At 43.4% G+C, this 26,203-nt stretch overlaps 1 protein-coding gene across 3 annotated transcripts in view; it reads left to right on the forward strand.

Moving 5' to 3' along the window:
- The window catches only part of SLCO1A2 (solute carrier organic anion transporter family member 1A2), a 192,801-nt gene that overhangs the window by 28,113 nt on the left and 138,485 nt on the right, over positions 1 to 26,203 (forward strand). For 2 of the 3 annotated variants that reach the window (XM_033959647.1, XM_033959649.1), the window contains exons 3-4: positions 964 to 1,105; positions 18,656 to 18,788. In XM_033959647.1, the coding sequence (XP_033815538.1) occupies positions 964 to 1,105; positions 18,656 to 18,788 (275 nt within the window). The remainder of the gene's footprint in view (positions 1 to 963; positions 1,106 to 18,655; positions 18,789 to 26,203) is intronic. The other variant, XM_033959648.1, reaches the window with a different exon arrangement.

Consider the following 26,203-nt stretch of genomic DNA (forward strand, 5'->3'; position numbering starts at 1 on the left):
GGAGCTCTTTCTCAGCGTCCTTTCGTATTTGGGGCTAGAGTTTGTCCCCATGTCATTCTCTACTTCTGACCTGTGTGTATTTGCTAAACTGCCTGCATCTTGGTTTCCAAGGGAACTGGAGGGCAGATGCAGACAGGTAGTCACCTTTAATACTGCCTTTGGTTTCCAGCAGTTTCCAGAAACCAAAGGGTAATGTGAGAAGCCAAGCCAGTTCTTGGGACTTCCTGGAGGGTGGTCTCAGAAATGTAACCTCACTCCAGAGGAGTCTTAAGCCCTGGCTGTGGGTGGGAAGTTTGTCTTTTGAGCAGAAGAAACAAACTGATCACAACAAAACCAACTCTGATTTAGGTCTGTGGTCTATACAATTCCAAGTTTCAAGTTTAATAAAATTTGATAAAATCGCTTATCTAGGTTTACTAAGCGAGTTACAATCCAATAATGGTACAGTTAAAAACAAGTTAGACACCTGTAAAAAAGGTCAGTAAAGGGAGAAATTGCAGCAGGATCCATCCAACAAGGAGGATCCCAGTGTATCTGAGCTATTTACATTTGATTGGGACTTTATACATAATTTTGGAGTTGTTTAAAGAAACTGTTACTGTTCACAGGTATTGCCTTTTCTGTGTTCCAAGGAGGAATAAAAGGTTTGAGCTATTTCAGCAACTTGCTTGTGTGGTCTAACATCATTTGTAGAGCAAGTAGAAGTCTGGTGCATGCTTGCTGTAGAGTTCAACTGTGGAAGCTGGCCCTTGCTCTGGTCCTCGACAAATAAAAATGCCCCTTCCCAGCATCCATGTATCAAAGGGGGTTATAAAAGAGAGAGAAAAAAAATAAAGGAAATACATCAATTGCACAGTGATCATTGAATTTTTTTACAGTTGATTCTTGTTAATGAGCTTGCAATATACTGTACAGTATTATTAAGTCATATTTCTAACAATACATATGTTTCTATTGCCATAGGTATTTCTTTTGGCATTATCATTTGCATATTTAGCTAAAGGAATGGCTGGAAGTTACTCAAAAAGCATGATTACGCAAATAGAAAGAAGATTTAATATACCAGCTTCTCTAGTTGGAGTTATTGATGCAAGCTTTGAAATTGGTAAATATTTTAATTATATATATATATATATATACTGACTTCTCCCCCTTTGGCTCTTTTTAAAATATTGGCTTTGGCAATCTAAGATTCCACCTTTCATCACTAACTCTCCTGATTCTATTAACTCCTCTTTAGTTGTACCTGTCTGGGAAAGTAATAATTATCTCTAAAATATTTTAAAACACTATTTCTCCACTAGGCGTTAGCGGCTAGTGCGGCAGGCAGTATAAGGTGCGGTATTACGCACGTTAAACCCCTACCGCAGCTTGATAAAAGGAACATAAGCAATGCCTCCGCTGGGTCAGACCTGAGGTCCATCGCGCCCAACAGGTCCAGGACCTGTGCAGTAATCTCTATCTATACCCCTCTATCCCCTTTTCCAGCAGGAAATTGTCCAATCCTTTCTTAAACCCCAGTACCGTACTCTGCCCTATAACATCCTCTGGAAGCGCATTCCAGGTGTCCACCACATGTTGGGTAAAGAAGAACTTCCTAGCATTCGTTTTGAATCTGTCCCCTTTCAACTTTTCCGAATGCTCCCTTGTTTTTTTATTTTCTGAAAGTTTGAAGAATGTATCCTTCTCTACTCTCTCTATGCCCTTCATGATCCTGTAAGTCTCTATCATATCCCCTCTAAGTCTCCTCTTCTCCAGGGAAAAGAGACCCAGTTTCTCCAATCTCTCAGCGTATGAAAGGTTTTCCATCCCCTTAATCAGACGTGTCGCTCTCCTCTGAACTCTCTCGAGTAACACCATATCCTTCTTAAGGTATGGTGACCAATATTGGACGCAGTACTCCAGATGCGGACGCACCATCGCCCGATACAATGACAGGATAACTTCTTTCATTCTGGTTGTAATACCCTTCTTGATTATACCTAGCATTCTATTCGCTCTCTTAGCGGCCGCTGCGCATTGTGCCGTCGGCTTCATTGTCATGTCCATCATTACCCCCAAGTCCCTTTCTTGGGTACTCTCATTCAATAACATCCCTCCCATCGTGTAATTGTACCTCAGATTTCTGCTTCCCACATGCAATACTTTACACTTCTCAACATTGAACTTCATCTGCCATCTCGCTGCCCATTCCCCTAGTTTGTCCAAGTCCCTTTGCAATTCTTCGCAGTCCTCCTTTGTCTGAGCTCCACTAAATAGTTTGGTGTTGTCCACAAATTTTATTATCTCACACTTCGTTCCTATTTCTAAATCATTTATGAATATATTAAAAAGCAGCGGCCCGAGCCCTGAGCCCTGCGGAACACACTCGTGACCTTTCTCCAGTCTGAGTAGTGCCATTTCACCCCTACCCTCTGTTTCCTACCCTCTAACCAGTTTCTGATCCATCTATGCACGTCTCCGTCCACCCCACGGTTCTTCAGTTTTCGGAGTAGACGTTCATGAGGCACCTTGTCAAAGGCTTTCTGGAAATCTAGGTATATGAGGCCTATGGGGTCTCCTCTGTCCCCTAGGTCTTATTCTCCTTAGATCAAGGGTGTCAAACTTCAGGCATGGAGGGTGGCAAACCAATCTGGTTTGCTGGATATCTCTGATATTCACAGCCAAGATGATCAGCTGTCCTAGAAGGATGCAAAACTATATCAAATAGGAAAGGTACAAGAAGGTTACACTACTTGCCAGCTTGTAATGACAGCATATGAAGACTACAAAGACATCTTCTTAAGTAATGTTTATCTCATGACAAAATTTGCATGGGAGATGATGTCCGAGACTGGCACACTCCTAAGTAACTTGAGATTGTGTATTCTGCCTTTGACAGAGAGGCAGTTATATGTGACATTGGCAAAACAGGACAGATGGAAAACAGTCAAAGCAGCCAGGGTAGACTAGGAAAAAGGGAAACCATGGTGGGATAAGGAGGGGCCCATGAGTGGAATGGTATAAGGAAACACCACTGATCCATAACATTGAATGGATAGCCCAAAATATGACCATTTTAAGAAGTAACACTGCTTAGGAAAAAGATTCAGTAGAAATAGTGCAGCCTATAAAAGTATGGCAGTGAACATAAAGAACATTAAGGTATCAGATCTGAATAATGTAGATCTATAAAGTGTCTTTCACTAACCCCCTCTTCTACGAATGGCCCGCGCTGCTCCCGATGCTCAAAGAGTTCAGTGCTAGAAACTGCTAGTGCAGTTTCATAGAAGAGGGGGTAAGTGTGTAGCATTGAGGACGAAAGGTCATTACACATTTTAGAGTATTACCTACTAAAGGGCTTCAAAGGCAGCAGTTTATACCTCACAGTATATCTTATACAAAGTAACAGAAAGAGGTGGTTTTTTTACTAATCACATTAATCGATAACTTATTTAACTTTATATAAATTCTCAATATTGGTGTTTCAACAGTGCCACTGAAATTTCATGGTCTGTTCTGGCCTTAATTAGTGTAGAGAGAAAATATATTTTCTTCTGAGTGAAGCAGTAAGTAAACTATAATAAACAATTGCCACACTCACTGTCAAAATCAATAAATAATTAAATATCTTCCTCGTGAATCATTCTTCATTCAATTGTTCATCATCATTTTCAAATCTCAATAAATAAATATTTTATAGTGACCTCAGCGGCTACACTCAAGCATCATATTTCATGTAAAGCTTGAGTCATACCGCAGCCAGCCTCCTCATCGGCCACAATATCTATATTTTCCTAATAAGTTTATTTAATAAATTTTAAAACCCAAGTTGACTTGACTTATCTTATCTTAGTAATCATCTAGTACTCGGGGCTCCAACGTGAATTCAGTGTTTCGCCAGAGAGCTGTTTCAAGGAGCATCCCCATTTAAGCCATCACACCACTTTCTCCGTGCTGGTCTCAATGATTCACAAGGAAGATATTTAATTATTTATTGATTTTGACAGTGAGTGTGGTAATTGTTTATCATACTGAAATTTCATGGGCACCTTTTCCATTTAATTTTATACCAGCTACTTTTAAGGATAAGTTATCTTTAAAATCAAGCAAAGTGCAAAGTGATACATATGAGAAGGAGGAACCCAAATTATATTTACATGATAGTAAATGTCAAAATGTATAGTGTTGCATATGCCTTTCAGTGCTATATATGTGATAAATAGTATTAGTAGTAGTATGATGCAAGATTTCACATTAGGAGTCGCTGCCCAGGAAAAGGATCTAGGTGTCATCATTGATGATAAGATGAAACCCTCTGCTGAGTTTGAAGCAGCAATTAAGAACACAAATTTCTATGATTTTATATGACGCAGCACAGGATGTACATAAGAACATAAGTAATGCATCTGCTGGGTCAGACCAGAGGTCCATCGTGCCCAGCAGTCCGCTCACGCGGTGGCCCATCAAGTCCAGGACCTGTATAGTAATCGTCTATCTATACCCTTCTATCCTCTTTTCCTTCAGGAAATCATCAAATCCCTTCTTGAACCCCAAAACTGTACTCTGTCCTATCACACTGTCTGGAAGCGCATTTCAGGTGTCCACCACCCTCTGGGTGAAGAAGAACATCCTAGCATTGGTTTTGAATCTGTCCCCTTTTAATTTTTCTGAATGCCCTCTTGTTCTTGTAGTCTTCGAAAGTTTGACGAATCTGTCCCTCTCCACTTTCTCTATGCCCTTCATGATCTTGTAAGTCTCTATCATATCCCCTCTAAGTCTCCACTTCTCCAGGAAAAAGAGCCCCAGTTTCTCCAATCTTTCAGCTTATGAAAGGTTTTCCATACCCTTTATCAAGCGTGTTGCTCTTTTTTGAACCCTCTCGAGTATCGCCATATCCTTCTTTAGGTACGGCGACCAATATTGGACGCAGTACTCCAGATGCGGGTGCACCATCACCCGATACAACATAACAGACTCCTAATGAAGGTATAGGCTGTCAAAACACAGTCCGTGTTGGGTCTTTACTACATCCATACATCTGCATTTTGCTGCTTCATTTTCATATAGTGCTTTTAATAAAGTGACTTCATTTTGGACTCCTGTTCTCATCCTGGTTATTTGTGGCATCAGCCTATATGGCTTCCAAACTTCTGCCCTAAGCCACAAACCAACTGCTTCGCTTGCAAGAAGAAAAGCGATTACATGTGCCCTCGGGACATGCCCTCCACCTTGAGAATGCCCGAAAAAGATCTTACTCGCACTACCTACAGTGTCTCTGGAACAAACTACCTACTTACATAAGATCGTTAGAAGATCTACTAAACTTCAGGAAGGCAATAAAAACTCACCCTCTTCCACTGACCCTCTATGAGCATGCACTGATCCTAATTCCCCAGACTTTCTGACAAAGGGCCCGACCCTCCATTAACTTGACTCTCAATTTCTGATATGCCTCGTCCTTTGATTGACCATGCCATGTTTTGTCATACAATGTTCTACCACCTCTGTCACACTGTTCACCATCCTTGTCCTACTATACATCATATTTAGCATACATTATTTGCCATACTATGACAGCCATGCTTCAATCTCTCATGCCTTGTCTGTCATTCTATGTCTTCCATGTTATGCTTCGTCATGCACACTTGCCTAACCAATTTTTCTAGTCATGTTATACTGTTTGCCATGCTTTCTAATACTATGTTTACCATGCTATGTTTTGTTGAACTATGCTTGCCATGCTGTCATACCATGTTTTATCATATTATATTTTTATCATGCTTTGTAAACTTTGGTTTTCCATCTTTGTCAGATGATATTTTTCATGTGGCAAGAACTGCGGGTTGTAGATTCCAACCCCACACTGCTTCCTGTGACCCGGGCCACTCCCCCATTGCCTCAGGTACATTAGATAGATTGTGAGCCCACTGGGACAGACAGAAAAGAATGCTTGAGTACCTGAATAAATTCATGTAAATCGTTCTGAGCTCCCCTGGGAGATCGGTATAGAAAATTGAATAAATAAATTTAAACGTGAGGATCCTGAACTTTACCAAATTGTTAACTGCAACCTCAAAAGATTTGTTTTAAAGGTTTCTGAAAGAAAAATTGGGATATATGACTTAGGCCTTCTGCCTCTACATAAGATCTACTATTTGCCTGTGCCTATGCAGCGTGCTAACTCCATGGATGGTAAATGTATTTATTTAAAATTTTTCTATACCGCTTAAGAACTAAACAGTTCACATGAGTTAAAACAAACATAATAATTATAACAAACCAAAATCTTAAAATCAACAGGGGAGAACTCTTCTTTTACAAAGAACTGTTAAGTCATACGAATGTGGTAACAAACAATTGGGTTTTTAGCTGTTTCTTGAATTGAAACTGATCAATACATTGTCACAAATGACCCACCAAAGCATTTCACATTTTAACACCAGCTATGTAGAATGTCATTGCTCTGGTGTCTGCATAGTAACCTTGCTTCTTGAGGTTAATAAATTTTAAAAGTAATACATGCACATTTAAAATGGATCGTGAGATGGACCGGAAGCCAGTGAAAGTTTAGAAACAAAGGAGACACATGGTCAAATTTAATTTTTCCAAAGATTAGTTTTGCAGCAGTATTCTGTATCAGTTGAAGTCTTTGAAGGCAGGTCTTTGTTACGCCAAGATAGATTGTCTTGGAAATTCCAAGGTTGAGAGCATTGCGATAGTCCAACCTCAACATAACCATCCCTTGTACAATAGTTCTAAAATCATAGGTCGAGATCATTGGTTTAAGGCAGGGGTGTCAAAGTCCCTCTTCGAGGGCTGCAATCCAGTCGGGTTTTCAGGATTTCCCCAATGAATATGCATGAGATCTATTTGCATGCACTGCTTTTATTGTATGCTAATCAATCTCATGCATATTCATTGGGAAAATCCTGAAAACCCAACTGGATTGCGGCCCTCAAGGAGGGACTTTGACACCCCTGGTGTAAGGCAATGAAGCATATGAAGTTGACCAATACATGCTTTTACAGTCTTAACAATCTGTAATTTCATGGTTAAACCTAGGTCCAAAACAACCCCTAAAACTGTAATTTCCCTCACCTCTTAACACACAAAAGGATTCTGGCCACGTCTCTTCCCTACTTCTCCCTACAAACATCAGCTCTGTTTTTCCTAAATTTAAACACAGGATATGACCACTCATCCATTCTTCTATCTTTGCTATATAACTATTTATAGAGTATTGTAGATCCACAATCCGCAATCTGTTTAATCAGATAGTTTATTAATAACATTTTGGAAAGTTCTGTTAGGGAAGTAACTTTAAGAACTACTCTCTTAGTGACTTTCATTTTCCAGTATGATAAAGAGGCCCTTTTGCATCTCTTTTTCAAGTCTCTTAATTTTAATTTTTTTGATGAGAAAATTTCTATTTTCCCTGATATTTCTAAGTGGATTCAAAACAGGAGGAATAAATTCCTCACATACAGACAGTATGTAGTTTCCAAGGGGGATAAATTTCAGCTGAAGAACAGTATCTTTGTAAATGTATGGTAACTTTGGATCAATATCATTATTATTCCATGAGCCCTCACAATTACATTTTTTCCTTAAAGTAGAGGGGTTTCAATGCCTATATCCTAGTTATTTATTGAAATTCTAGTAGGTAAAGTCTGTAAAGCTTATTAGAGGTTTGACCACTGCTATTACCTTAATACAAGGCAAATCAAAACTAAAGGAAACTTTCTCTGACTTATACTTAATTGTCTCTCTCCTATGTAGTCTTAACTAGGAGGCTAAATATATATTCTCAGACAAGGGAAGACTTGCCATAGTGCATTGTCTACTGTAATGACCTTCATGTTACACACAATGCAATGACTTCTGAGTAGCGAGTTACATAGTCTAAGATGACTAGAATATATTTGATGCCTCAGGTACTCTTTTCCAAGGGTCCCACAAAGCCAGTAGTTATTCTCTGAAATGGAATTTCAACAATGGGCATAGGTATGAGAGGGGCAGGAGGAACCCTTGTTTGGCTGCTCCTCTGGCAGAATGGGCAGGACTGGCAATACACTTGGACTTGTTTGTATAAGCCTTACCAGAAAAACTGGGCCAATGTTCACTTCTGAGTTTCTCTTTCCCTATGTGACCTCCTAACAGGTGACTATGAGCTAACTGCATCACGTGCCTGCAATAGGGTTGCAGCACTAACAGTTGCTCCACTTCCTCTCCTTCCAATGATCCCTTGGCCATCCTGTATACCAAATTACCTTTTAATATAAAATATGGGGTAATTACCTTTGAAAGGTCTTCATTACCCACTAATTTCCCATCTACCATCACCACCTAGGTGCAGGCCTCTCTGAGGAACTCATCATCTGAACCTTCTTAAAATTTCCTGAATTGTCTTCCCCATTCCATTCGACCATATTCTCTAATGGACCAGGGTTTTCCTGAGTGTCTTCACCTGTACCCAAGTCCTCATCTAAATTAGGGGTACTGTGTAGCTTCTCCAGGTGCACTGCCAGCAAGGTTTGGTTGGCTTGGAATTCTCTTCATACAAATCAGGATCTTCCAAAGGAAAGAGATTAGGGAAAGATGTATCCTTCTTCTCTGGGCTGGTAATTGGCAAAAATCCCAGCCCAGGATAACTGGATAAGATAGTCAAAGTATAACCTCAACCTCCAAATGAACTTCTCTGACTGTATACGAGACAAAGTCATGGTCCACTCATAATTCACTTGAGATCGGGAGAGGATCCCTTTTCGAATAAGATTTCTCACATTGCCAGAGTCCACCAGTGCTTAATATGGGCTTCCTTCCAGTTCAATTTGGAGCACAAAGTTCCTGCCTTCTGGCTGGGAAGCTTCCACAAAATCACAAGAGTGTGGCTCCACAGCATTCGCATCCAGAGTTTCTTTGTTCATTCTGAGACAGCCTTGCCAAATGTCCCTTGTCTCCACATTTAAAGCAAGTTGGTTATTGTCCCCATGTCCACATGGGGCATTGTGTTCTGTGCAAAGATGGCCTCTATCGCTCCAACCTTCCCTTCTGGGTTCCTGAGCTTGACAGTGGCCTCTTCTCCCTTGGGGTGCTTGACTCCTGCCATCTCTTTTTTCCTTCCAGGACTCCCACCTAATCTCCTCTCCTTCTCTGGTTCAGGGACTGGTTGTACTTGGTGGAATATTTCTACCTCTTCCAAGGCACTCTCCAGCATCAGTTTGGAGTGTTGCTTCACCCATTGTCTTGTGGACTGAGGTAGACCATCTGGGAAATGCTCCAGGAGAACCAGATTCACTATTTCCACACTGGACTTTCCCTCTGGTTGCAGTTATCTCCAATATCTTTCAGCTTGTAGAAAAAACTGCAAGGAGTTTCCTTTACATGGAGAGTGTTTTTCCTGAATTGTTGCCTATAGGATTCTGGATACGCCCTACCCACTCCAGGATGGCAGCCAGGCAATCAGGGTTGGCACTTTGGAAGGCAATTTGACTGCTGCTGGTTAACAGGTTTCCCAAATATGTAGTCTGCTGCATCTTTACAGCCAACCATGGGGACAATCCTCTCAAAATTCACCAGAAAATGATCTGTGTCATCTTCCGGGGTCATTTTCGGCAATACTGGGATATGTATATTTGCAGGAGATATTGGCCCCTCTGTAGTACCATGGATGTCTAGGTCAAAGATCCCTGCTGCAATTCTATCAGCTTCTGAAAAAATTGTTGCTGTAGTTGTTGCTGCTGCTGTGGCCACTGCTATTCAAGAAATCCATCAAGACAAACTCCACAGGAAGTATCTAAATCCCCCAAAGTAACCCGCTCAACTATGTAATCTCTTCTGAAATTATCTAATGTAATCCGCCTTGAACCACAAGGTAATGGCGGAATAAAAGTTAATGTTCAAAGTGCACCTGCATAAACTGTTTTTGCTGTTGCTATATTTTTAGAAACTGCTGCTGCTGCTGTTGGCCCTCCACCAGGGTCTGCATTAGTTTCTCCATGTTTTGCTTGCAGCCTTGGTGCATACTGAGTAAACACAACCCGTCTCCCCCTCCCCACACCACCAAAAAAAAAAAAAAAAAAATCTGGCCTGTCTAGAACTAAATACACTGTTTCATAGTAACATAGTAACATAGTAGATGATGGCAGATAAAGACCTGAATGGTCCACCCAGTCTGTCCAACCTGATTCAATTTAAATTTTTTTTTTTTTTTCTTCTTAGCTATTTCTGGGCAAGAATCCAAAGCTTTACCCGGTACTGTGCTTGGGTTCCAACTGCTGAAATCTCTGTTAAGACTTACTCCAGGCCATCTACACCCTCCCAGCCATTGAAGCCCTCCCCTGCCCATCCTCCACCAAACGGCCATACAAAGACACAGACCGTGCAAGTCTGCCCAGTAACTGGCCTAGTTCAATATTTAATATTATTTTCTGATTCTAAATCTTCTGTGTTCATCCCACGCTTCTTTGAACTCAGTCACAGTTTTACTCTCCACCACCTCTCTCGGGAGCGCATTCCAGGCATCCACTACCCTCTCCGTAAAGTAGAATTTCCTAACATTGCCCCTGAATCTACCACCCCTCAACCTCAAATTATGTCCTCTGGTTTTACCATTTTCCTTTCTCTGGAAAAGATTTTGTTCTACGTTAAAACCCTTCAAGTATTTGAACGTCTGAATCATATCTCCCCTGTCTCTCCTTTCCTCTAGGGTATACATATTCAGGGCTTCCAGTCTCTCCTCATACGTCTTCTGGCGCAAGCCTCCTATCATTTTCGTCACCCTCCTCTGGACCGCCTCAAGTCTTCTTACGTCTTTCGCCAGATACGGTCTCCAAAACTGAACACAATACTCCAAGTGGGGCCTCACCAATGACCTGTACAGGGGCATCAACACCTTCTTCCTTCTACTGACTACGCCTCTCTTTATACAGCCCAGCATCCTTCTGGCTGCAGCCACTGCCTTGTCACACTGTTTTTTCGCCTTTAGATCTTCGGACACTATAACCCCAAGGTCCCTCTCCCCGTCCGTGCATATCAGCTTCTCTCCTCCCAGCATATACGGTTCCTTCCTATTATTAATCCCTAAATGCATTACTCTGCATTTCTTTGCATTGAATTTTAGTTGCCAGGCATTAGACCATTCCTCTAACTTTTGCAGATCCTTTTTCATATTTTCCACTCACTCTTCGGTGTCTTCTCTGTTACAAATCTTGGTATCATCTGCAAAAAGGCACACTTTTCCTTCTAACCCTTCAGCAATGTCACTCACAAACATATTGAACAGGATTGGCCCCAGCACCGAACCCTGAGGGACTCCACTAGTCACCTTTCCTTCCTTCGAGTGACTTCCATTAACCACCACCCTCTGGCGTCTGCCGACAGCCAGTTTCTGACCCAGTTCACCACTTTGGGTCCTAACTTCAGCCCTTCAAGTTTGTTCAACAGCCTCCTATGAGAAACTGTATCAAAGGCTTTGCTGAAATCCAAGTAAATTACATCTAGCATATGTCCTCGATCCAGCTCTCTGGTCACCCAATCAAAAAATTCAATCAGGTTCGTTTGGCACGATTTACCTTTTGTAAAGCCATGTTGCCTCAGATCCTGTAACCCATTAGATTCAAGGAAGTACACTATCCTTTCTTTCAGCAACACTTCCATTATTTTTCCAACAACTGAAGTGAGGCTCACCGGCCTGTAGTTTCCTGCTTCATCCCTGTGACCACTTTTATGAATAGGGACCACATCCGCTCTCCTCCAATCCCCAGGAATCACTCCCATCTCCAGAGATTTGTTGAACAAATCTTTAATAGGACTCGCCAGAACCTCTCTGAGCTCCCTTAGTATCCTGGGATGGATCCCGTCTGGTCCCATCGCTTTGTCCACTTTCAGTTTTTCAAGTTGCTCATAAACACCCTCCTCCGTGAACGGCGCAGAATCTACTCCATTTTCTCGTGTAACTTTGCCAGACAGTCTCGGTCCTTCTCCAGGATTTTCTTTTGTGAACACAGAACAGAAGTATTTGTTTAGCACATTTGCTTTCTCCTCATCACTCTCCACATATTTGTTCTCAGCATCTTTTAGCCTAGCAATTCCATTTTTTATCTTCCTCCTTTCACTAATATATCTGAAAAAATTTTTATCTCCCTTTTTTACATTTTTAGCCATTTGTTCTATCGCCTGTGCCTTCGCCAAACGTATCTCTCTCTTGGCTTCTTTCAGTTTCACCCTGTAGTCCTTTCTGCTCTCCTCTTCTTGGGATTTTTTATATTTCATGAACGCCAACTCTTTCGCCTTTATTTTCTCAGCCACTAGGTTGGAGAACCATATCGGCTTTCTTTTTCTCTTGTTTTTATTGATTTTCTTCACATAAAGGTCCGTAGCCATTTTTATCGCTCCTTTCAGCTTAGACCACTGTCTTTCCACTTCTCTTATGTCCTCCCATCCTAACAGCTCTTTCTTCAGGTACTTTCCCATTGCATTAAAGTACATACGTTTGAAATCTAGGACTTTAAGTATCGTGCGGGCCGCTCTCCACTTTAGCCGTTATATCAAACCAAACCATTTGATGATCACTACTTCCCAGGTGAGCACCCACTCGAACATTAGAGATATCTCTCCATTTGTGAGGACCAGATCCAATATCGCTTTTTCCCTTGTGGGTTCCGCCACCATTTGTATGAGCAGAGCCTCTTGAAAGGCATCCACAATCTCCCTACTTCTTTCCGATTCTGCAGACGGAACATTCCAGTCCGCATCCGGCAGGTTGAAATCTCCCAACAGCAGAACCTCCTCTTTCCTTCCAAACTTTTGGATATCCACAATCAGATCCTTATCAATTTGCTGCGATTGAGTCGGAGGTCTGTAGACTACACCCATGTAGATAGAAGTTCCATCTTTTCTTTTCAGAGCAATCCATATAGCTTCTTCCTCTCCCCAGGTCCCTTGCATTTCGGTCGCTTGGATATTGATCTTTAAGAACATAAGAAGTTGCCTCCACTGGGTCAGACCAGAGGTCCATCGCACCCAGCTGTTCGCTCCCGCGGCGGCCCATCAGGTCTATGACCTGTGAAGTGGTTCCTGACCATTTCTCTAACCTACCTCTACTTCTATCTGTACCCCTCAATCCCCTTATCCTTTAGGAACCTATCTAAACCTTCCTTGAACCCCTGTAATGTGCTCTGGCCTATCACAACCTCCGGAAGCGCGTTCCATGTGTCAACCACCCTCTGGGTAAAAAAGAACTTCCTAGCATTTGTTCTAAACCTGTCCCCTCTCAGTTTCTCCGAGTGACCCCTTGTACTTGTGGTTCCCCACAGTCTGAAGAATCTGTCCCTGTCTACCTTCTCTATGCCCCTCAGGATTTTGAAGGTTTCTATCGTGTCTCCTCTAAGTCTCCGCTTTTCCAGGGAGAACAGCCCCAGCATTTTCAACTTGTCAGCGTATGAAAAGTTTTCCATACCTTTTATCAGTTTAGTCACTCTTCTCTGGACCCCCTCAAGTACTGCCATATCCTTCTTGAGGTACGGCGACCAGTACTGGACACAGTACTCCAGATGTGGACGCACCATTGCACGATACAGCGGAATGATGACTTTCTTCGTCCTGGTTGTGCTACCCTTTTTAATGATACCCAGCATTCTGTTTGCTTTCTTTGAGGCTGTTGCACACTGTGTCGATGCTTTCAATGTTGAGTCCACCATCACCCCCAGATCTCTTTCAAGGTTGCTCATCCCCTGCATTGCGTCTTTGTTTTTTTTTTTCAAAAAATGTCCACTCAGTCTCGATCTCTCTATCGCTTTTTCCCGGTTCAGTATCCTTGTTTGATACTCTAGTCCGATGTGTCGATGTCAGATCAACTATCGGCTTTCCCCTTCTCCTCAGTTTAAAGCCATGTCTATGCTGCTCTGGACATTGCGTGCTAGCATCCTCGTCCCAGCCGTGCTCAGGTGCAGTCCGTCCCTCCTGTAGAGCTTGTTCTTCCCCAAAAAAGTTGTCCAGTTCCGTACAAAGTGGAAACCCTCCTCTTCACACCGTCTCCTCAGCCAACCGTTTATTGCTTGCAGCTCGGTCTGCCTCCTTGCATCCGCCCTCGGTACTGGCAGGATCTCTGAGAAGGCTATCTTCTTTGTCCTCAGCTTCAGTTTCCTCCCCAGGGTCTTAAACTGCTCAGTCAGTGTAGTCCTGTTGTAGTTCCTTCTACTGACGTCGTTGGTTCCAACGTGGATTATCACTGCTGTCTCCTCTGTCTCAGCTCCCTCCAGGATTCTCTCGATTCTGTCGGAGATGTCCTTTGTCCTCGCCCCCGGGAGACATGTCACTAGTCGGTCTTCTCTGCCTCCTGCAACATGACTGTCCACCTCTCTCAGGATTGAGTCTCCCACTACGATTGCAGATTTCCCTTTTCTCAGCTTCCTCTTGGGTCTCAGGTCCATATCAGTGACTCGATCCTCCAATCCTTCCTCCGGGTTCTGATGGGTCTCTGCCTCCTCAGTTCCTCCGCAAGGTCCTCCCCCCCTGGGATCTGGTGGATTCTGTCCTCCATCTGTTGGTTCACTTCTGAATTGCTGGTGATCCTGTGCCTCCACCATCTTGCAGGCCTCCTCGATGAATCTCTCGAGCTCTCTAACCTGCTCGTTGATGTGGCTCTCTCTGGTGGTATCCTCAGTTGCCTCAATTGCCCACGGTTCCTCTACGGTGCGGAGTCCCTCCAGTTCCTGGACCTTGACCTGCAGTCTCGCGACCTCCTTCTTCAGGCTATCCAGTTCCTGACATCGACCGCATATGTACGCCTGCCTCCCGGAGGGGAGGTAGTCATACATATGACACTCGATGCAGTATACTGGGTAGCTTTGTTGGGTTCCTGCTGCCTCCATTTCTCTTTTCTCGTACCAAAAGTTCCTCAGTGTGTTCTCTCTCTCTCGGCCTGCTGCTGGTGTCCTCTCTCTCTCTCGCTCTGTCTGCTGCTGGTGTCCTCTCTCTCGCTCTGCCTGCTGCTGGTGTCCTCTCTCTCGCTCTGCTGCTGGTGTCCTCTCTCTCTCGCTCTGCCTGCTGCTGGTGTCCTCTCTCTCTCTCTCTCGCTCTGCCTGCTGCTGGTGTCCTCTCTCTCTCTCGCTCTGCCTGCTGCTGATGTCCTCTCTCTCTCTCGCTCTGCCTGCTGTTGGTGTCCTCTCTCTCTCTCGCTCTGCCTGCTGCTGGTGTCCTCTCTCTCTCTCGCTCTGCCTGCTGTTGGTGTCCTCTCTCTCTCGCTCTGCCTGCTGCTGGTGTCCTCTCTCTCGCTCTGCCTGCTGCTGGTTTCTTCTCTCTCTTTCGCTCTGCCTGCTGCTGGTGTCCTCTCTCTCTCTCGCTCTGCCTGCTGCTGGTGTCCTCTCTCTCTCTCTCGCTCGCTCTGCCTGCTGCTGGTGTCCTCTCTCTCTCTCGCTCTGCCTGCTGCTGGTGTAGTGACTCGCTCTTTGTGAAGGCCCTTCGCAAAGGCGCTCTCGCTAAGGCGAGCGCCTTTGACGCGCGCCTTCGACGTGCGCCGAACGGCTCAGCGCCATTGGCTCCTCCCCTTTTAAGGGGGAGCTTCGGATCGGTGCTTGGCTGACATAGAGAGCTACTCCTCCACCTTTATGACCATCTCTGTCCTTCCTAAAAAGATTATATCCCGGTATGTTTGCATCCCATCCATGTGATTCACTGAACCATGTCTCTGTGATAGCAACAATATCTAGATCTGCCTCTAACATCAGGGCTTGCAGATCATAAACTTTGTTGCTTAGACTGCGAGCATTTGTGGTTATCGCTTTCCAGCTATTTTTCAGCGATAATCTCCTTTTTCGTATGGATTTTTGTGTCGTTTCACTTTCCGTTGCAATACTAAGTTGCTGATATTGCTTATGTTGCAGCCTTTACTACTATCATATATTTTCTTTTGCCAGGGGTGGTCTCTATAATTGTCCTTCGTACATACACCCCCCCCCCCCCCGCCTTCTAGTTTAAATGCCTAGAAAAATATTGTCTAAATTTCTCTGCAAGGTTTCTTTTGCCTGCTGTAGTAATATGTAGCCCATCAGTGCAATATAGCTTCTTGTCCTTCCATGTATTTCCCCATCCTCCTATGTACCTGAAGCCTTCTTGATGACACCAGGCTCTGAGCCATCTATTAAAGTCCTCTGTGTTTTTCACTCTTTGCTCTCCTTTTCCATATGCAGGCAGTATTTCAGAAAAAGCTAAAGTGTTTACAAAAGGTTTCACGCCCTCACCAAGCTCCCAAAAAGCTTTCTGTGCTGCAAGTGTGGAGTTGTTGGCCAGGTCATTTGTTCCCAGATGGATGACAACATCAGTGTTAAAATCCTTAGTTTCTTCCTTAATTATAGTCTGTATTTGTCTGGAACTCCTGGTAGCTGAGGATCCTGGAAGACATTTCACTATTTTGGTCTCCTCGCCTTGTGTTCCTCTGATGATGGAATCCCCCAACAGTAATAGTTTTCTGTTTTTGGCTTTTTTATTTGTACTTAGGGTGCGCTTGTTCTCTTGAGTTACCTTCATTGGTTCCAGTCCCACCTCCCTTCTGTTTTCTTGAGTATCGCAGTGCATTAGTGGAGCGAAGGAATTCTGTAGAGGTAATATTAGTGAAGGTGGATGTTTCTGAGTTATCTCTCAACTCTCTGGGGTGAAACTAATCTTCTTAGCCCAAATTATGGTTTGATACTGGTTAGCCCAGAGCTCTGGAAGCTGAGGATTCTGGTTTCAGGAACAGAATGAATGAATACGTCTCATTGCAAAAAAACAGACGATGGGACGACAGAACTGATCTGATCCTTAAAGCTGAGTTTCAAGTCAAAAAGAACCCCAATAATACAGATGAAGTTCTGGAAAGGTTGGGGGAGGGTATCCAATGAGGGATGAGGAGGAGAGACTGATGAGGATGGAGAAAGATCCTTGGGATTTTGAGGCATTGAGAAAGAGCAAGTTGTCTTTCAACCATACCCGAAGCATGTATTCAGAGTGGTTATTAAGGAGGTGTCAGACACAGTGCAGAAGACCTGAATGTCATCTACATAACAAAGCCAAATGCACCTATTGTCTTAAATGACAGCAGAGGAGTTAGGAAGATTTTAAAAAGTGTAGGGGCCAAAAGGGAATCATGAAAGTGGGGGAGGAAAGGTTTTGAAAAGAGAGCTGAAAAGTACAAATGCTAAGATAACTAGACAACCAGGACAGAATTGTGTGTCAGATACCAATAGATGACAGTATATGGAGAAGAAAGAGGTGATTCACAAGATCAAAGGCTGAGGAGAGATTGAGAGATACTAGTCTAACAACCTGTTGGCAATCCAGGGCAGTGCAGATAGAGTTATGCAAGGCTAAGAGAAGAAATTCTGTGCTGTGACTGCATAGAATGCAATGTGTTAATGTTCTAAAGAAAATGCTCCAGTTGAACAAGGGCAAGCCTTTTGAGAATCTTAAAGAAGAAGGGGAAGTTAGAAATGAGGCAAAATCTGGGAGTGTCATCGTGGACAATATTTATTTATTTAAAACATTTCTACACCGCTTAAAACCTAATGTTAAAAGTGCTGCTCAGTGTGCAGTAGCAGACGAAAACAGAATGTTAGGAATTATTAAAAAAAGAGCAGAGATGAATTCAAAGAATATCATAATGCCTTTATATTGCTCCATGTTGAGATCATACCTTGAGTACTTTGTGCAGTTCTGGTTGCCTCATCTCAAAAAAGATATGCTGAAACAAGAAAAGTTACAGAGGAGCAAAACCAAAATAATTAAGGAGATTGAAGGACTCTCATATGAAGAAAAGCTAAAGTGGTTAGAGCTCTTCAGCTTAGAGAAGAGACAACTGTGGGGAGATAAGATTGAAGCCTATAAAATCCTTAATTGAGTGAAACAGGTAAATGTGAATCAATTGTTTTACCTTTTCAAAAAGTAGAAAGATGGACACTCCATGAAGTTATATGATAATACTTTTAAAAGAAATACAAGAAATATTTTTTCACTCAGTGAATAGTTAAGTTCTGGAACTCCTTGATGGAGCAACTGATAAAAGCATTTAATATAACTGGGTTTTAAAATGGTTTTGAACAAATTCCTGAAGGAAAAGTCCATAAATCATTATTAAGGTAGATCTAGGGATATCCACAGCTTATCCCTGGGATTAAGTAGCATGAAATCATTTTAGTACTCTGCCAGGTAATTGTAACTTGAACTGGCCACTGTTGAAAACCAGATATTGGACTAGATAGACCATTGGTCAGACCCAATAGGGCAATTCTTATGTTTGTATGTTCTTAAGCAATTGCTTCCTAATACACTTTGCAAAAGGACCCATAGAAAAATTTGTTCCTACCTTGAATTTAAAACAATGAACCAGAAAAAAAATAAGTCTAACAACTCCAAAATGAATTGCGGACTGAGGTTCTAATATATGTATAGATACAATTAATACACAAGTAAAAATATTTTTGTAGACAATACATAAATATAGTTGAAAATTGACATTTTCCCAAAAATTATACAGATGAGCTGTTTTATCAGAAAAGAATACTAGATCAAGAATACCACTTTATAGAATTTTAACTCAGACTCTGTTTTGTGTCTATATGTAAAATAATCTATTTCAATTATTTTTGGTCCTTCAACTCAATATGTCTCTATTTTTCCACTACTTATACAATTACAGGAAATTTGTTGGTGATTGCATTTGTGAGTTACTTTGGAGCAAAACTTCATAGGCCAAGAATAATCACCACTGGATGTTGTATAATGGGACTTGGATGTTGTATAATGGGACTGCCTCATTTTTTAATGGGACGGTAAGTAGATAACTGATTTATACATTTATCAAGGTATGATAGTTCCATCCATTTTTCCTTTCTTATGTAGAATTTTGACCTTTAATCCCTGAAGCACAATCAATATTCATGAAAATAGCAAGATATTTTTGACAAAAATATACTACAATAGTAGCCCAATGAATGTCCAGTACAAGAACATTATCCCAGGACAAGCAGGCAGCCTATTCTCACATGTGGGTGACGTCATCCACGGAGCCCAGATGCAGACAACCTCGCAAGCAGACTTGCTTATAGAAAACTTCGAAGTTTCGAGTCTGCTGCATCGCACATGCGCGAGTGCCTTCCCACCCAGCACAGGGCATGTCTCCTCAGTTCTCAGTTTTCAGCGGAGCTGAGAAGTCTATCTTTGACACTGCATTTAACTTCGTTCACTTCGTGCCGTCTCTCACCGCGGTTTGTGTTAGTTATTTTTGTGAATTGCTGTGTTCTTTCTTTCTTTTCTGGTTAAAAAAAAAAGTTTTATTTTTTTCATCGACTGACTGGCGGGGCAGGCCGTGTGCCCGCAGTCTGCAGGCTTCGACTTCGCAGCGGCTATCTTCCCTCCTATGTCCCCCCAGCCAGTCATGGGCTTCATGAAGTGTAGCCAGTGCCAGCGTGCGATTTCTCTCACGGACCCACACCGCTGGTATCTTCGTTGTCTCGGACCTGACCATAGTCTGACCTTGTGCGAGCACTGCACTACTCTTCAACCTCGAGCCTTGAAACGTCATTGAGTTCAAGTGGATAAGCTGTTCAGGATTGACTCTTCAGTTACACCCTCGACCTCGACTCCAGACTCGGCCAAGCCTTCAATCAGGGGTCCTCCTGCTTCCACAACTCCGACCTCGAGTCTCATCAGACCTTCCTCATTTGGTTCGGTCTTAGCCTCGAGTACACCTGCTATATCTTCCCCTGAGCATCCCTCAGGTCAGATAGCTAAGCGGTGGTCCTCAAGTTACCCAAGCATCAATCCAAGTCAAAGCATGCTTCCACTGCCACCTCGGAGCCTTTAGCCTCAGCAAGTGGTCCAGTTTCAGACTCAGATCCACAATTGCAGGCTTCTCTCCAGACCATGTTAGAGCAGCAATTTGTTCAGTTATTGAGCAAATATGTTCCTGCCTCGACTCTACTCTCTCCACTCCAGCCTGCACAATCAGCAGTCTCCCGTGAGGTCGAGTCTCTGCCTCCACCTCGAGCTGAGATTACACACTCTATGCAAGGAGTTGAGTCTTTGTGAGTGTCTCGATTGGAATCTTCACACTCTATGCAAGGAGTTGAGTTGTTGTGAGTATCTCGACAGGAATCCTCACACTCAAGACAAGGAGTCGAGTCCTTGGGAGTGCTTTGAGATTCCTCGATCCAAACTACTGAGTTTCGATCTACAGCATCTAGCCCTATTCAATCATCACCGGTGTTGCCAGTTTCCAGGCATAGGGCGAAGTCTCCTCAGCCTTACACGAGAACTACTTCCAAACAGTCTTCTCATTGACAATCGAGGCCTTCATCGAGACATCCATCGAGGCGCAGGTCTTCTTCTAGAGAAAAGCCTTCCTTGTCCAGACCTCCATCTATACCCTCTGTCTCAAGGCCTTCCACCCCTCATTCGAGGTCACCAGCTGCAGACCCTGAGGACTCTTCTGCTTCCATTGCCTCCTCCCAGTCTGCTTATTCTTTGGGTTTTCAATACTCCAGAGAGGCTTCGCCTTCCTTCTCCACTCGAGGTGTCTCGAGGTCATCGAGTCCTGCTCGAGGCCAAGCTCTGGCAGATCAATTGTCTTTTTCCTCCTTCCTACGTCAGATGGCTGACAACCTGGATATCAAATTGGATGCTGGTTCTAAGTACTCCAAAGAATATCTAGAAGAAATGCATCTGCCTCAGCCTCTTGCAGAGTCACTTAAGCTTCCTCTTAACAGACTTTTGTCTCAAACTTTCAAACGAAATCTGGAGACTCCTTATTCTATTCCTGCTTTTCCAGGAAAATTGGAATCACGATATAGAACCCTACATTGCAATGGATTTGATAATTCACAACTATCTCACCAATCCCTCCTTGTGGAATCTTCATTGAAGAGAACCCATCCTTCTAGAGTCTCTGCCACAGTACCTCCTGGAAGAGAGGGCAAGACCATGGACAAGTTTGGCCATCGCCTTTACCAAAATTCTATGATGGCTTCCAGAGTCCTGAATTACAATTTTATCTTCACGACTTATTTTAAGTTCCTGATTGATCATCTTCCAAGTTTTATGAAGAACTTGGATAAACATAGACATGTGGAGTTTCTGGAGCTCGGTGCTACCTTGGCACAACTTTGCTTGCATCTTCTCCAGTCATCTTATGATGCCTTCAAGCTTACTTCCAGGGTCACTGCTTTCTCAGTAGCGATACGCCGCCTGGCCTGGCTTCGCACCATCAATATGGACCCCAATCTTCAGGATCGTCTGGCTAATATTCCTTGTGAAGTCAATGTCCTCTTTAATGAAACCATAGAGGCCGCCACCAAGAAGTTGTCTGAACATGAAAAATCTTTTGCTTCCATCGTCAGACCAAAGCCTAAGCCAGCTCCTGCAAAACCTTCTCGCCCTCTTTCAACTTTCCAGAGGTGTTATCCTCCAAGGGTGGCTCCATATACTCGAGCACCCACCAAGAAACAACAGCAGCAGAAGCAACATAAACCTCAGCCTTCTGCTGTACCTAAGGCTTCTCAGCCTTTATGACTGTCTCAAACAGAGCATAACCTCCATCATTCTGTCTCTGTCCTCCTTTCCACCCATAGGAGGTTGTCTCCATCATTTTTACCATCGATGGGAGTCCATTACATCCGATCTCTGGGTGCTGTCCATAATCAGGGAAGGATACTCTCTTAATTTCACTCAGATTTTACCAGAGCTCCCTCCAAGAGAGTATCCATCCAATCCATCCCAGACCGCCCTTCTTCTTCAGGAAGCTTAAGCTCTACTCCATCTCCATGCCATCGAGGAAGTTCCTTTGGAACAGCAGAACAGGGGGTTTTACTCCTGTTATGTCCTAGTTCCGAAGAAGATGGGCGATCTGCCACCCATCCTGGATCTCAGGGCTCTCAACAAATTTTTGGTCAAAGAAAAATTTTGCATGCTGTCCCTGGCATCCCTGTATCCTCTTTTAGATCAGAACAATTGCTTTTGTTCTGTGGCTTACACTCACATTCCCATTCATCCAGCCTCCCGTCAGTGCCTCAGATGTCGGGAGTAGAATCTGCATTATCAATACAGAGTGCTACCCTTCGGCCTGGCATAATCCCCCAGAGTGTTCACCAAGTGCCTAGTGGTGGTAGCAGCAGCTCTAAGGAACCATGGTTTTCAGGTGTTTCCCTACCTGGACAACTGGCTCATCAAAGATTCAACATATCAGGGGGTTATTGTAGCGACCCAACGGACGACGTGGTTCCTACAAAGCTTGGGATTCGAAATCAACTTTCCCAAATCCCACCTTCAGCCCTCTCAGAATCTGCAGTTTATCGGAGCTGTGCTGGACACTATTCAACTCAGAGCATTCCTTCCTCAACAACATCTGGATGCTCTAATTCAGCTGTCACAATGTGTTTTCCCGTTCTTCTCTTTCAGCGAGACACAGGAGGATACTCCTAGGTCACATGACCTCAACAGTTCACGTGACTCCTTTTGCCAGACTTCACCTCAGAATTCCTCAGCGGACCTTGGCATCTCAGTGAACGCAGGCTTGCGATCCACTCTCTTGACACATTACAGTCACTCCTTCATTGAGACAGTCTCACCACTGGTGGATGCTCTCTTCCAATCTCTCCAGAGGTTTGCTGTTTCAGATGACCCCTCATCAGAAGGTCCTCATGACAGATTCATCAACCTATACTTGGGGGGCTCACATTGACAGTCTCCGTACTCAAGGCCATTGGACCAGCACGGATCGTCAGTGTCATATCAATCAATTGGAACTCAGAGCAATTTTCAATGCTCTCAAAGCTTTTCAACACCTTCTTCACGACCAAGTAGTTCTCAACAAACAGGGGGGAACAGGATCTCCCTCTCTTTGTCAGGAAGCTCTGAAGGTTTGGGACTGGCAATTCTTCACAACACCTTCCTCAAAGCTGTCTACATCCAAAGGGAGAAAAACTGTTTGGCGGACAAGTTGAGTCATCTTCTGCAACCTCATGAATGGACACTCAATTCCTCGCCTCTTCATCACATTTTTTCCACAGTGGGGAATGCCTCATATAGATCTCTTTGCATCTCCCCACATCCACAAACTGCCTCAGTTCTGCTCCAGGATATATTCTCCTCATCACCTCGAGGAAGATGCTTTTCTATTGGAATGGACGAATCTCTTCCTGTATGCATTCTCTCCATTCCCTCTCATTCTCAAGACTCTTGTCAAGCTGAAGAACAATCATGCCACCATGCCGTGCCAACCTTGGTACTCCCTTCTACTTCAACTCAGCAGCAGGGAGCCATAACTTCTACCAGTTTTTCCATCTCTGCTTACACAGAGTAAGGGTCTCTACTTCATCCCAACCTGCAGTCTCTACACCTGACAGCTTGGTACCTCTCAACTTAACTCCTTTTCAGTTTTCTCAACCTGTAAGAGACATTTTAGAGGCTTCTAGAAAGCCTACCACTAGACAATGCTACCACCAGAAATGGACTAGATTTTCAACATGGTGCATCTCTCACCATATGGAGCCTCGAGATACCTCCTTGGCTTCTGTTTGGATTATCTTTTGCACTTATCTACTTCTGGCCTCAAGTCTACATCCATTCAAGTCCATCTCAGTGTTATTGCTGCTTTTCATCAGCCTATTGAAGGGAAACCCCTCTCTGCTCATCTGGTGGTTTCCAAATTTATGAAAGGACTTTTCAATGTCAAACCTCCTCTCAAACCGCCTCCAGTGGTTTGGGATCTCAATATTGTTCTTGCTCAAATGATGAAGCCTCCATTTGAACCAATTTCTGCTGCTCATCTGAAATATGTCACTTGGAAAGTGACGTTTCTCATTGCCCTCACATCTGCTTGAAGAATCAGTGAGCTGCAAGCTTTAGTTGCTGATCCGCCTTTCACAGTGTTCCATCATGACAAGGTGGTCCTCTGTACTCATCCTAAATTCTTACCTAAAGTGATTTCAGAATTTCATCTCAATCAATCCATTGTTCTAACAGTATTTTTTCCAAAGCCTCATTCTCATCCTGGAGAATCAGCTCTTCATACTCTGGACTGTAAATGTGCTTTGGCCTTTTACCTGGAATGCACCAATCCACACAGATCTGCTCCTCAACTTTTTGTCTCCTTCGATCCAAACAAGTTGGGACATCCAATTTCTAAGCGTACCATCTCCAACTGGATGGCTGTTTGTATATCTTTCTGCTATGCCCAGGCTGGACTGCATCTACAGAGTCAAGTCATAGCCATGGCGACTTCAGTAGCTTTCCTTAGATCCACTCCTATTGAGGAAATTTGCAAAGCTGCCACCTGGTCCTCGGTTCATACTTTCACCTCTCATTATTGTCTGGATGTTTTCTCCAGATGGGATGGCCATTTTGGCCAGAAAGTATTACTAAATTTATTCTCCTAATTTGCCAATACTTCCACCATCCCATTCTGGTTAGCTTGGAGGTTGCCCACATGTGAGAATAGGCTGCCTGCTTGTCCTGGGATAAAGCACAGTTACTTACCATAACAGTTGTTATCCAGGGACAGCAGACGGCTATTCTCACAACCCACCCATTCCCCTGGTTGGTTTCTCTGATAGCTATCTGAACTGAGAAGACTCGCCCTGTGCTGGGCGGGAAGGCACTCGCACATGCGCAGTGCGACAGATTCAAAACTTTGAAGTTTTCTACAAGCAAGTCTGCTTGCGAGGCTGTCCTCATCCAGGCTCCGTGAATGACATCACCCACAAGTGTCTGCTGTCCCTGGATAACAACTGTTACGGTAAGTAACTGTGCTATCTAGTTGCTATTCAAAAACACTGATGCAATTAATTGCAACATGAACCACATACTGTCAAAGCGGTTTGGTATACCATCAATAATACGCAGAACATTGGCGCATTGACAATTCCATTCCATCAAATACGCGCACCGACAAGTGTGCACATGAAAAGAGGGGAATTGTCGAGGCAGAATTATAAGTGTAGTGGAGGGTTTTTTTTTGCCACAATGTTGTAATTCAGAGCGCGTTGGCATTGAACACACACCCCCCCCCCCTCAACGAGAGCGTGAGTGTAGAGGGGGGTTCCACTCCTCTGAGCACAAATGGGAAGGCATAGGGTGATGCACATTTGTCCTGCACGCAAATGTCAGGGCAGAATTGTCAGCACGCCAATGTCCTGTGCGCATTTGACGGGTAACCAAGTGGTTTTCATTGGACAATGAAGTCTTAAGGTACTAAGTACTTTTTAAATAAATATTTGAGCCAGATGTATATGTGGAGGGACATTTTTGATAGGACATATAAGTCTGATTTTGGACATTATGAGAAAAATGTCCATTTTCAAACCTGCAAGATATGTGTGTGTGGGGGGTGGGATTCAAGCTAGACGTCTAATTTCTTTTTTGCCATTATTACATAAGAACATAAGAATAGCCTTACTGGGTCAGACCAATGGTCCATCAAGGCCAGTAGTCCGTTCTCATGGTAGCCAATCCAGGTCACTAGTACCTGGCCAAAACCCAACATTCCATGCTACTGATCCAGGGCAAGCAGTGGCTTCCCCCACTTTCTCAATAACAGACTATGGACTTTTCCTTCAGGAAATTGTCCAAACCTTTATTAAAACCAACTACACTACCTGTTCTTACCATAACCTCTGGTATTGCATTTCAGAGCTTAACTATTCTCTGAGTGAACAAAAATTTCCTCCTCTTGGTTTTAAAAGTATTTCCCTGTAACTTCATTGAGTGTCCTCTAGTTTTTGTAATTTTGACGGAGAGAAAAATCGATCCACTTATACCTGTTCTACTCCACTCAGGATTTTGTAGACTTCAATCATATCTCCCCTCAGCCGTCTCTTTTCCAAGCTGCAGAGCCCTAACCTTTTTAGTCTTTCCTCATACGAGAGGAGTTCTATCCCCTTTATCATCTTGGTTGCTCCTCTTATAACCTTTTCTAGTGCTGCTGTATCTTTCTTGAGATAAGGCAACCAGAACTGAAAGCAATACTTCAGATGAGTTTGCATCATGAAATGATACAGGGGCATTATAGCATTCTTAGTCTTGTTAACTATCCCTTTTTAAATAATTCTTAGTACCCTGTTTGCTTATTTGGCCGCTGTCGCACATTGGGCAGAAGGTTTCATCGTATTGTCTATGGTGACACCCAGATCCTTTTCTTGGGTGCTAACCCCCAAGGTTAGGGTTACCAGATGTTCATTTACATCCTATAGTT

The sequence above is a fragment of the Geotrypetes seraphini genome, chromosome 9, assembly GCF_902459505.1.
Source record: "Geotrypetes seraphini chromosome 9, aGeoSer1.1, whole genome shotgun sequence".
NCBI lineage: Eukaryota > Metazoa > Chordata > Amphibia > Gymnophiona > Dermophiidae > Geotrypetes > Geotrypetes seraphini.